At 26.2% G+C, this 13,578-nt stretch overlaps 1 protein-coding gene across 1 annotated transcript in view; it reads left to right on the top strand.

Annotated features, from left to right (window-relative positions):
* LOC142332546 (basic helix-loop-helix transcription factor scleraxis-like) overlaps window positions 1–3,443 on the top strand; it is a 51,796-nt gene extending 48,353 nt beyond the window's left edge. Inside the window, exons 4-5 of the mRNA XM_075379004.1 lie at window positions 1,708–1,802; window positions 3,132–3,443. Coding sequence (XP_075235119.1) covers window positions 1,708–1,802; window positions 3,132–3,269 — 233 coding nt within the window. The 3' untranslated portion in view covers window positions 3,270–3,443. The remainder of the gene's footprint in view (window positions 1–1,707; window positions 1,803–3,131) is intronic.
* Window positions 3,444–13,578: the final 10,135 nt, after the last annotated feature.

Consider the following 13,578-nt stretch of genomic DNA (forward strand, 5'->3'; position numbering starts at 1 on the left):
TGAATCATTATTTTTTTTTTAAATACAGATTATCTTTTGATTAAAAATATCAAGAAATTTACAGATTCAAATAAGCATCAAGTGTTCAAATACATATGAGTAGTAGGCATGATGAACAAAGGGATACATATTTTGAAAAAGAGTTTATACAGTTTTGTTTGTAAATAATAGTCAGTGAGGGAAGAACATTTCTTTCGTTTTCAAGCTATCACCTCAAATCAACAGCTGATTTGTTTGCTGCTCCAATATGTCAATCTTATTACTACTTTATATGAAATAGCATTCAAATTTACACATTCATAAGCTTTATGACAAAACCGAATGAATGTTAGTTTTTAAATGATGTGTTTCATTTAGTCTTCAGTAAGTAATGGTACCTAGACATTGACTCTTTCTATCAAATTCATCAATTGTGTTTTTTTAATTTTTAAGTCAGGTCACTTGCTAAATAAATTTGGTCATATTATGTTTTGTTTAATTCAAGTAAAATTCAAGAAAAATTAGCCATATAACCTTTTTGATTTCCACAATCTGGTCCAGTTTTTCTGTCTAAACCAATAACCTGTTGATATAACAAATTCTTCTTCCTTTCTTTGAAATAATTTCAAAATATTTTAGCATGCCATTTCCTTATTAACCTTAACTTCTTTTTATAGATTCACTAAAACTGCTATTTCCACTTTCCATGTTTATATCATACATGAATATTTAAGTATGTATTTAAGCATTTACACATTTCAATACTGATGAAAAATATGGTAATTTTACCATACAAATATTAATTTTATTAGTAATTATTATATTTACATACTTAAAAAAAAATAATCATTTCAATTAAAATGTTAATCAGTGCAAAAAAGACCCTTGTAGTATTTTAAATTACAAAATAAACCCAAAACTTTCAGGTCAGTATCAAAATATACGTAATTTTAATAATCCATGTCAGCAAACAATGATAATAAGTAGGTGAGCTCGTTATAAACATAGTAACTAAACCAAGAACTGAAGTGCTAGCTTTATCTTGAGTGGAAAAATTTACATATTCATGTAGTGTTTCTTTTCTTGCATTCACTCTTACATCAAAGCCTATTTTCTGGTGTAATGCAATGTTTGAATTTACTCCTTTTTCTGCTGTCTTATGGAACTACATTTTTACTAAATATAAAATATAAATATAATATTAACTATAAGCTATCTCAGTTTAACTGGTCTTTGTTTTTTTTTTTACTTTCACTTTTATCCAGTTTTACACCCATAAAAAAACATGCAGATAAAACTTCTAAAAACATATCCTAATAACTACCAAACAATTTTATTTTTTATCTTGCTCTCAACCAATTTGGGTACATTAAATAACTTTTAAATAATTAACAACATTTGAAAATAAAACTTAATTTTGTATTTCTGAAGTTAAATGATAACGAAGGCAAGGTCAGTACTATTTATTTATACAGCACTGTGATTGCTGAACAAGAGTCGTCAACTAATGACTATTTTTAATATAAATATAATGACTATTTTTTTATAAATGTCATCTTACGACAAACCTTCTTCAATTTTTTTATCAGCGTTTAAAAATTTTATGTAGTAAATAGTTTCCTTTTACCTAAATTATTAAATTATATTCTGCTAAATAATTTTAAATGATTTGAACTGAAGGTAATATTTCATTTTACATAAAGTATAGAATTCTTTAAAAATGTTCAGGTCCAGTGGATCAGCCTTGTCATCAGTTCCAGTTTGTATCCTTGAATGACAATGGGACAAATGTTTGCACATTTTGTCATGCAATGTACAAAAAGGTAATTAAATATTCATTTAATTATACTGCACAACTGCCTCTAAGATTACTTATTTAAGAAAGGGGAGGAAATATAGAGTTTGAATTGAACTCTAATTTTAGAGTTTTAATTGCATTCCTCCTTATGATATAATTCAATATTTGTATACAGGTTTAAACATGTTTTGTAACATAATTCACTATGAGAGTAGTTTTCTAAGAAAGTATTAACAATTAAAATTATAGAAAAAAATATATACTATCTTTGCCAATCAGATCATGATTCCTAAAAAAAGAACAAAAAATTATTCGTTAATTAAAATAAAAAAACAAAAAACAAATTAATTTCTAGTATATTGAACAGTTAAACAAAATATAAATATAAAATGTGAAAATCATAAAGTGAGACTTAATGTCAAAGAAGCTGAGACACATCATCTGAAAACCCAGCTGTACAGTCATTCAGCAGACAAAAGATATTCTAACTCCTACAAAACAGAAAAAAATAGGTGAACCTATAATTATTTTCTATTTAAACAACTGAAAAGAAGAATCTTATGTTATATTCTTAATACAACAAATAAAATAAGTACACAGTAAGTCTATTATTGAGTTTCCATTTATAGAGGAGATAATCTCCAAACCTGTGATTTATTTAAATTTTCCATGTATAGAATATTTTAAATTAATCTTGACACTTTCTTATTCCCAGCACAGGAGTCTGATAAGCTAGATTTAGCCTAAGAAATTTACTATAGTTAAATTATTATGGTCAATTATTTTTTATGGTTTTCTGATAAAATAAATAATAAAACCTAAATAGGCAAATTTTGCCATGGAAATCCTCAAGTTAAGAGATTATTTGTCTGTGGAGCTGGCCTAAAGGTTTACATTTGAAACAGAGTAAAAATAAATAAATTAAGAAATCACTCATTGTTATGAGACATACAAACACACTAAATACATCTTAATGGACAAATTAAACATCCACTTATCCAACATACATACATACCATACACAAAAACCACCTGATAAATTACTCAAATAATTATTTCAAATATCTCACTTGTCTCTGAATACCCCTCTATTATTAGTATTCACTTCATTAACAGTTACATTATTCTAACATGTAGCTTATTATTTAATATAATTGTTGCTGTAGATGTGCAAAGAAAACAGCATGCAATGCTTGTTTTCAGACCATGTTCAATGAATTCTACTAAATACAAGCCATATTTTTGTTACAGTTTTACTGCATATTTATTAATAACATTTTGCTTAAGATATCTATTATAATTTGGGCACAAAAACCTACAGATTGTAATTCATAAATAAAATTTTTATGTTTTAGAACAATGAAACAGAATTATTCTCATACCATAACACAAAATCTCCAACATCAATAAGATATCCTTTGCCTACATTGGATATTGAGTGTAATGACTTAATACAACCTCTTGCTGAACGAATAGGATGTACTCAATTATGAAACCTCATTTTGTTTGTATTATTATTTTTTTTAATATAGATCAATAAATTTCAGTAAAATTTAAATTCAAATAAATAATGTAATATGTATAAAAAATATTTACCAAAAAAAAAATTAAAAAAAAAAGAAGATTATTTGTTTTATTTTTAATAAAGTAAGCTTTTTTAGTGTCATTGTTTCATTTATTGTTTACCTGATCAAGAGATTATGGTTTTATTTTATAACAATTTTTTTTAAATTCTCTAGCTTTATGAGGGAGAAATCTTGTGGAATTTTCATGGTCAGCTTCGGTTTCTGCAATTAGTCTACTGTAATTTTCAAAAATCTTCATTTTATTACTGTGTATAATATGTAGTTAAAATCCATCAGATTTACACAATAGATAGTTCCAATCATCTAGACATCTAAGATCTATCAGCAAATAAAAATCATCAGTTGTGCTCATCATAATATTAATTTGAAAAATGGCTATCATTTGTCCTTAGATGTCTAGACAACTGATATATGTAGTTGTAAATCTGTTGGGTCTTAACTACCCAATAATAATATCTTTATATTCTATAATAAAATGAAAATTTCTGAAAATGTCATGGATATTATTATTACAAAACTGAATATAGCAGCTCTACTTAAAATGAAATTTTTAATGAGTAAATAAATCCTATAACTAACAGCTAAATTTTCATAAAATTTTATTTTACCAGTATTCTTTTTGCTCTCTGAATGTTTTAAGTCTTTTTTTTTAATGTAGTTTCTTGTTTTACTGTAAATGTTGACAAATTTGTATAGCTGTTGATTATTGTATTTTTATATGGTTTTTTTTTTTACCTCAACCAGATGTTTTATTGCATTTAGAGTTCTTCATTTCTTTATCATTCAACTACAAAAGCATTCATCTAACATAGGAAGATAAAAACAATTCACCTTTTGAGGAAAGATTTTAAAATTCTGGTCCATACTTTTCAAATTATTTCACTTCAAATATGGTTTTGAAGTTGAAAGGAACTGGCATTCAGAAAAATGAAAAACACAACATTATCCTGCAATCAGTCCAACTGTATTCTATATAAGCCTAAAGAAACTGTTAGAAAGTGATTGCTTATTCGTATAAAAGAGATTTGATTCAATTGGATATGAGATGGAATTAGATTTAAAATACTGCCCAGGAAATCCTGGAATCCAACAGTTATTTGATGAAACTGAAATTATAAATTATAATATTGACAAAAAAAGTTCACTTAAATTAAAGAAAAATAATCTATAGCTAATATGAATATCTTGAAAAAAGTATTTCTGAGCCAGTTACTTTCTGTGCAGTAGACAAACCACAACTGCAACATCTTTGAGAGAATGTGAAGGATTTTTTTTTTAGATAAATCTTACAAGATTTATCTGCAATAAAGTTTCTATATAAGTTTCATTAGAAGTATTATAGAAGTTTCATTACTTTAGCTCATACATTCTAATTCCCACTGTGGAAGACACACCTTGTGACGATTCCGATCACACCATTCTCTCCATTCCTAGTGCTGATGGGCTTTACCGAAGGTTGTCTTATTGACCCCCTTCACTGGCTAACTTTTACACTGATGTTCATCAGGATGGTAGAACTTCTTTTACCACTTTACTTTAAATATCTCCAAATGTCTACAATCAAAGCCATTACAAAGATATCATTCTGAAAATAATACAAAAACCAAGAATTGATAAAGAGAAACAAAGATACGCCAGAGAATAAATTTAAAATGTGAAAGTTATAATAATAACACTGAACAACTATTCCTTCCTTATTTCTTAGGAAACAATTCCAAACAATATTGTTTGGAATCAATTTTATTCAGCTTAGCATGTATTTTTTGTCATGTCTAGTATTCATTAGTATTTATCTAGAAAAGTAAACATTTGTGTTCTCATCAAATTTTCATACGAATTATTACACAATATTAATATTATTTAAAATATATATTTGTATATAAGTTTTTTTTTTTTTTATAATAAATGACAGCAGATTAAATTTCATGTATAAATACTAAAATTTCCTATTAAGTAATATAATAACTATTCAGGCTAACAAGCTTTTGAGTTCGTATTATATTTTCATTAAAGTAAAATCTGTCATATCCAAACTTCTTGTAATCGGATACTTATAAATTGAATAGTCAAGAATCTGAAAAATCAAGATTTTTTAATCTGTAGTAAGAAAGGAAATTTGGTAACATAGTCTTTAATTCTATTTTGACATAAAAATAAACTCATATTAAATACGAGTATTTGCTATTATTTTATGTAAATAATAACTCTTAAATGATGTATATGTATGGTACGCATGTAATAGACACCAACCTGGGCAGTTTGTTGTGGTTTATTCCATCGTTTAGGTAAAAGATTGCAGTAAAAACTTAACCTGGGCTATTCAGTATAAACTATAATTGTTTAAATGTCAACAGTTATTATTAAGTGTTTGACATACATTCAGCTAGCAGATGAAAATTCAAAATAAATATTTTTATTGTATTTGCAATTTCCTGTTTTTTGATTGCATTTTATTGTAAATTTTTTTATACTGTAATTTATTTTTCACAATGCCCTGACATCTGCAGACCTCCAAGTCATAAGGAAATGGCAGATGAAATCTTAAAATCATTAAGGTTTATGTAAATTTTAACCACTAAGAAATTTCCTGTTTCTTATTCTATAAATAAACCTATCATTCAACTTTTAAAAAAGTGTTTGTACACTTTTTTAAAGTGTAATTAATTGTAATTATGTTAATTAATTTTTAATTATTAATTTTTTTCTTCCTTAATGAATCTATTTAATTCATCACTTCACCATCAAGGGGGCTAAGACCTCGGTCTATGGCTTAAAGCCTTTCCTGAGATACTACGAATCTATCATAAATACATTTGTATTTGTGTACATCTGAAAAATATTCATGTTTTTATTAAGTAATTTGGTGAATACTACTGATGGATACATTCACTGAATGTATACAATCACTGCAATTCAGTGCTTGTATCATTCAGTGATACAAGCACTGAATTTTAATTTAGAATAAAATTAAAATTCTTTAAAAATTACCTCATTCTCATCTTCATATTATTCATCAAATAATTATGAAATTTATTAATTCTTTGGATTAATATTGTTATGGCTATTTATATAAAATAATAGATAATCTTTTTACTTTCATAACATTTTTTGTAGGTAAATTGTTAAGAGTCCTACAATATTATGGTAATTTTGACACCTTCCTTTCAAGTTCATTTATCTGATACTCACTTGAATTTTTAACTTTGAAAGTTGTATACTTGAAAGGGGATTAGTTTGAACCAAATCATGTAATGACTTCTAAATGTAAAAGCAAATTAGGGGACTATCACAATAAAAAGAATTTTGATTATTTTATTACTGGATTCAAGATGCCAAATCAAATTTATTAAACTGTTTTGTTGTGGTCATTGTAAAGTTTTATTTTATTGTGTCAGTTTTTGTATGCAAAGGTTTTATAGTTTGAATAAACTGCATTGTATAACTAACTGCCTGGAAAAAATATCCCATTTAATGAAAATGTGTTAAAAGTAGAGCTACTTAAAATAATTAAAAAAAAAAAATGAAAGGAAAATATGTCTAATCAAGAGCTCTTAACAAGAGCAAAATATTTCATAACCAAGAGATCATAATATAATGAGAATTCAGGTACATCACTTCAAGCTACTGAAATACTCTTGATAAATGTAAAAAAAAAATCAGTAGCCGAATAAATTACAACCTTCAAAATTAAAGATATTAAATGTTTATGCAAAGACAAGTTCAATTCACTGATGGCATGAAATTAGATTTCCAAATTTGCACATGTTAAAGAATTGAAAATCAGTATTACAAAAATGTTGTGACATTATTTCATTCATCAAGGTTCAAGTATGGGTTCATCTTAAATAAACAGAGACTAAAATTACTTTATCTGGATTCAAGCATTTAAGAAACTGATTATACTCTACTTATAATATGTTAACCTCATTCTATTGTGACACCTTTTTTTCACTGATTTTACACTGCAATACAATCTCCACCTTAATTTATTACCCCAAAAATAACTTTCTTCCTCTTTTACTCGGGAAAACACAACAATTCTTTTCATCTATAAATATATTTGTGAATTATTTAAAACATATAAACTGGTTAGTTTTAAAATATTTTAATGAGTGAATACTTTACATTAATTCCCAAAACATTTAACTGCTTGTAAACTTCATAGTTAAAAATAAAATCCCGCAGATGGAATGGTTAATGAACTTTTGATTTTCTAAATATTAATTTTAAAAAAATATTTTATGTTATTAATTACAATTACTCAAGTAGTGGTTAGATGACCACTTCGCAGTAAAGATTTCAGAGATGAGATTCCCTAAGTGTTCTTGGTCTCTTGTAAATTATTTTCCTAGTCATCAGATGATTCATCTTTCTGCTGATAACACTACTGCTGACAATCGTATTAACTTAGATTCCACTCTCTGTATCATTTACGAATCTATATTTATATATTTATTAATATAAATTATATTATTAAAAGTTTTCTTTTAATAGAAGAATAGAAACTAAACATATATTATTTCAATACATTTATCATGTTAAAAACTGTAATGGAAATAATGTAATAAGTTTCACAAATCCCGGGCTAAGTCTAAATCCCTTCTAACTAAACCTGCAATAGGTGATTGAAAAGCAGAATTGTTATAAGATATACTCTTTGAACTGTTATTGAAGTTCCCAAAATAGATATTAAAAATCCCAAAAATATATATGTATTTTTATTAATCATGGATGGATTCTAACTATGCAAATTATACGAATAGAACCATTGCAATTCTAATATCCAGCTCAATTGTGTGAATTGTATTTTCATTAATGGAAGTAATAGTAGTTTATTCATGTTAATTATATGTCAAAAATTTTTATAGTATTTTTAAATAAAAGTTTTATTAGAAAATCAAATCGATTTTGTTACCAAGAAAATCAAACTGCAATACATTTCTCTGAAGCATCCTAATCGATAAACTCATTATTGAATATTTATCGAATAAGCATCACTGCTGAGTATTTATTATGTGTATGGTTACTACTTTTTAAAATAATCCCATTAAAATTTTGGGACAATCAAAAAATCAGAATAAATTTTCAAGACACAAAAAGAGCTAAGATCATAAACTTGGTTCCAGTAAATATTATAAACACAGATTTAATTGTAGTAAATAAAAAATTATATAATTTCTATGAATTTAAATAGGCCTATTTCAAATCTGCAACTGGTTTTATTCTCATTATTCCCCCAAAAATAGCAGTATTTATTCATTTCCAACTTGACAACTCGTAACTATTCTCACGTTACACATAACCTGATAATTCAGTCTACAAAGAAGGGCATTTATTACAGATCAATTTCTTTTTTTAACAAAATAACTAAAGATTTTAGTAACCTTCTAACTTATTTGTTTAAAATTATCATTAGTTTAAAATTATACAAAATTTTCTGCAGAATTGTTAAATATGTACTCTTATATATTTAAAATACATAAGAGTATTATGTATTATGGTTATGAACACAATGTAACCCTAATTCAAGTGAATTTCACGTAAGTATTTCATGTAAATTCTTTCCTCTGAAGGTCCTCTGATAATCTACAATTAGTATCTCAAAATCATTTTATTTTGTACTAGATTTTTTTATTTATTAACTTCACCTAGTGCTTAACACTTCATGGGTCATGTAATTGTTATTTTTGTGTATTAATATGTACAATAATTTTTTCTGTTTGTAAAGATTACTTTTGTATTTCATACTGATGCACTGATCAAGGTTTTTCCAAATTTTCCCTCAATCTTTCCGTTCTAATGCTGGAGTAGTGCCTTTTTGTTATCTGTCAAATATAATACATATCGTTCTTCATATATATATATATATATATATAATTATGCTCTGATTCGAATAAAAGATAATATTCATTAATTTAACTAAAAAAATTATTATTGAACATTATGAAAAAATCATTATGAGAAAAGTAATCCTAAAATATTAAGTGCAAAAAAAATAGTAAACATTAATTAACTATTTGATCTGTATCACTAAGTTTATTAATTAATAGCCGATGTAGTGAAACGTAAAACTTTGGAGCTTGACTCTGATTTCTGTGGTTGATTCAGTCCATTATTACGACACAAGTTGAAAGACAATGCGGTCTTTATCAGTTATTTATGCATATCTATCTGCTTCATTTATGTGCCTTTGATCATGTATTTCTTTAAAAAATAATTTACAGATATTGAATAAAAAAGATTATTTTAGAATTGCATCGGACTGAAACTCATTCTCTTATCAGTATCAATGTAATGACGAGGTAGGCTGGTGTATTGTCTAGCTACTGCTTATTAATTAAAATAATATCAATCATATTATTCAACAGAATTATTTGTAAGCAGTTCAGAGTGTTATCAACTTAAGAACTTATTTTTTCAGCACGTGTTTATCATGTAATAGATGTCATAGATAAAACCTATTTTATTAATTTTTTTATGTAATTATCTCTGTGTTTTGATGTGCTGTAATGGTAAAAAGATGAAATTCAAACAGGTGTTCAACCAAAATGAATAATTAGTCTTTGTTTTAATATAACATTTAATCTTTATTAAATGTTGATAAGGCAGAACAAAATTTTAAAAATAATAAAAGTTATGAGGACATGGAAAATGTGAATTAAGTGATGCATTTATAAAAATTCTCATTGAATTTGTTAAGTTATAAATTGCACATGCAGCTTGTCGGGGCAAATCACTTATATAAAATCCCTGATTTTAGGAAAGGGATTTAGTAAAAAAAAAAGTTTTCTTATGGGTATAATTCAATAAGTAAATATTTAATAAATAAATTATGTTATGAGGAAAGTCATGAAACAGAAAATTCACATTCTGATCTATTCTAATTATCTCTAATCCTCTAATCTTTTGTCTCATTTATGCTGCTGGAAAAGCTTTAAACTACTAGCGACGATGGAAACTATTTAGGTTGGTTTAAATGTTATTTTGTTTTAAAACAGTACTGTGTTTCTTTAGCAAGTAACAAATTCAGTGAAAGCAAAACAAATAATTTTGATGTTAATAGGGTTGTTAAGATCTGTCCCTTTATAAATTTATCCTTCTAAGTTCCTTGTTTCTACTGAAGCAGTTCTAATAAAATAGCATATTTTATTCAGATTATCTTATATAAGATTATAGAGTACCTATTTATAATTGTATTTAATAGTGGATGATATGGTTACTGTATTAGGTGTTTCATTTTTTTTTAGAAATTTTCCATTACATGGTACAGGCCTTGAGTCTAATCCAGTACTTTTAAACATGATGATTAATAAATTAATGTAAAACGTATCAAACTATCTCTCTTTATAGTTGAATTTCTGAAACAGATTAAGTATTGCTTATCTGAGAAGTAACTTTACTGAAATGAAATGTTCGTCTGCTGGATACAAGGAATTTTAGAAAACCGAAAGAGTCTCATAAAGGATTTTTTTTACCGCTAGTGTTACACTGGTTTGAGTGTTCATTTAATAAAATAGCAGACGGTTGAATAGAATATTCTTAATCGTGTTATATACTGTCAGTAGAATTTATGTGTTTCAATACATCGCGTTAGAAAGGAAATCTCCTGCTGCCCTAAAGCACTTGTTACATCGGCTGTTATTTAGATCTTTAATTATCTTCCGTCAATATCTTTAATTAAGATGATTTTATTTTAAAAGTATCTATATTCTTAGTATTTTTCTGGTTATGTTTGAATTAAAATTAATGTTCGGTTCTTTCCTTAAAAACCAATCAGGAAGTTCAAAAACGCAATAACGAAGAAACTCCAATCACAGTTTATCTTTACAAAAAGATTTTAATACATCTATTGAAAAGGTAGATACTTCATTTTCATTATTGTTGTTTTTATTTGCCGCAAAAAAGTAGCTGTAGGAATCTCACAAAAAATATATACGAGTATATTGCAGAATCAATAGGAAACATTTATGTTTGTAAATGTAGTATTTTTTCTTGTTTCTAACCGACTTACCGACTTCAATAAAATGTGAAGGTTCTCTGTTGGATGAATATAATATATAATATATATATATATAATTTTTTTTTTTTTTTTTTTTTTTTTTTTTTTTGCTAGAGATCGAGCCACACATTTACCTAAATGGATTGAGTAGTTCTTGAGAACAATTTTTATTTTTAATAACAATACATAAAATATGTAATATGAAAATAAACTTGTGTAAAAAACATCGTTTTTTTTTTAAATAACTGCTCTAAAACAAAAGAAAATAGTATTTTTCATTTGTTATTTAAATTTCAACCTTTTGAAGTAGAACCAAATTGTTTTTTTGATTAATTCTTCCTTTAAGCTCGAAGCTTATGCATGGAGGTATGAAATAGAAATTGGGTAGCGTATGAACAATGCAGTACTCGACTAGGATTTGAATCTGAGATCTTCGAATGAAAGGTTGAGACGCTACCACTTCAGTGGTTGGTGGTATTCAGTAAATTAGAGGTTATTAAATAGTTAGTAGTCATTTTTATTTGGCCTCAACTCAAAAAAATAAATTTAAAGAAGATTTGAAAGCGTCATTACCTTCCTTATTTAGTTTGATTTCTTAGTTTATTTATTTTTTAATATATTTTAGTTTAAATTAGTGCTTTCAAACATTTTTTATCGGCATGAAAAAAAAGGAAGAATGTTCTCAATTCGACTCGTATATTTTTTTATGTGTATGTAAGCTGTACTCATCAAATTTTCTGACTTCGAGGATTATTTTTTCGTTTCTTGGTGAACTTTCTATGGTAATCATGATGTCATTTTTTACCACAAAAATTACGTGAACGATTTTTAAGCGAAGAATTGGGGGTAAAGAAAAAAATTTTGTGCTCACAGTTTGAAATATTCCAAACAAATTACATTTGAATAAATATTTTTCTATTGAAATCGATTAGAGGTGAATTGTATCGGAATATGTACCCTGAATTTATTCTTATTTTCAGAATATTTTCACTTAAAAATTTAAGAGAGTACCAAAAAGTTCAGGTTGTTAATTATCCATGATTCTTTCTTAATATTAATTTGCTGATTTTTATTTATTCGATTTAATATATTACTCGTATCACTGTTACTATGTAGAGTTATCACATCAGCCTATTGTTATTTGAGATTGTATGTATTTGTTACTAGGAATACCAAAGTAATTTTGTATGCTAAATCATCATTTTCTTTCTTAATAATGTTGTAATTAATTTCCTACGTGAATTAACAGTCATTAACATATCATTTTTAGAAAGGAGGTAATAAAGTATTTGGATGATACCACCAATTTTAATGTGATTATGAAAATATTCGTCTCATTTATGACGATTTGCATTAAATGACCATTAAAAATCAAAGAAACGGCAAAAGATAATAAAAAAAAGTTTCTGAGACTAATTACATGAAGATACTAACAGCACAAACGTATACTGTTAATTTATAATAGTCATATGTGTTTAGTTATATATGTTAAATTATATATATATATTATATATATATATTAGCCAATTAGACAATTAGTAAACATAACGAAATAACTTTGTTAAACAAAAGTCAATCACTTTAATCAGTTTCAAAATTTGAATTCGAAAATAGTGTTAAATTATGTACTTTATAAATTAAGTAACAAATTGTATCAAGCCGGGAATCTCTTGTTTAGTTTTATTACAATTTCCACTAGACTTTCAAAAAGGGCACTGATCGTTATACACATTCGATTGCCTTGTAAATTACAGGTAGTGTCTGTTGGATAACCGTAAATTTTGGGATAAGTGTAGTGTTCCACATATATTATGAAACAGAAGTGTTGTCTAAAGTATTAAGTAAACGTAATCTAATGCGAATAGAGTGTTTATATAGTATATTTTTTACAGCAACGTAGTTAAATTTGCTGTTTTATGACACTTTATTCATAATTTATAGATAATAGTAAAAAGAAAACATTATTAAAGATGGTGGTTGCCTGACTGTGCATGAATATTTCATAAAATTAAATAATTACAGTTATTGAAAACTTAAATTTCGTATGCGGTGAATAACGTGTGACAAATTCTGTTTGACTCTAACATGTCGCTCGTCAAAATCGATGTTGAGACACAACTTAAAACAAAAACGAAAAAAATCATCGTTGTTATAATTGTCTATGTTAATGCTGATCGGTTGAGAAAAATCGAAAGAAAGATTTTCACCATATTGTCA

This window comes from Lycorma delicatula, chromosome 1 (genome assembly GCF_047948215.1).
Source record: "Lycorma delicatula isolate Av1 chromosome 1, ASM4794821v1, whole genome shotgun sequence".
Classification (NCBI taxonomy): domain Eukaryota; kingdom Metazoa; phylum Arthropoda; class Insecta; order Hemiptera; family Fulgoridae; genus Lycorma; species Lycorma delicatula.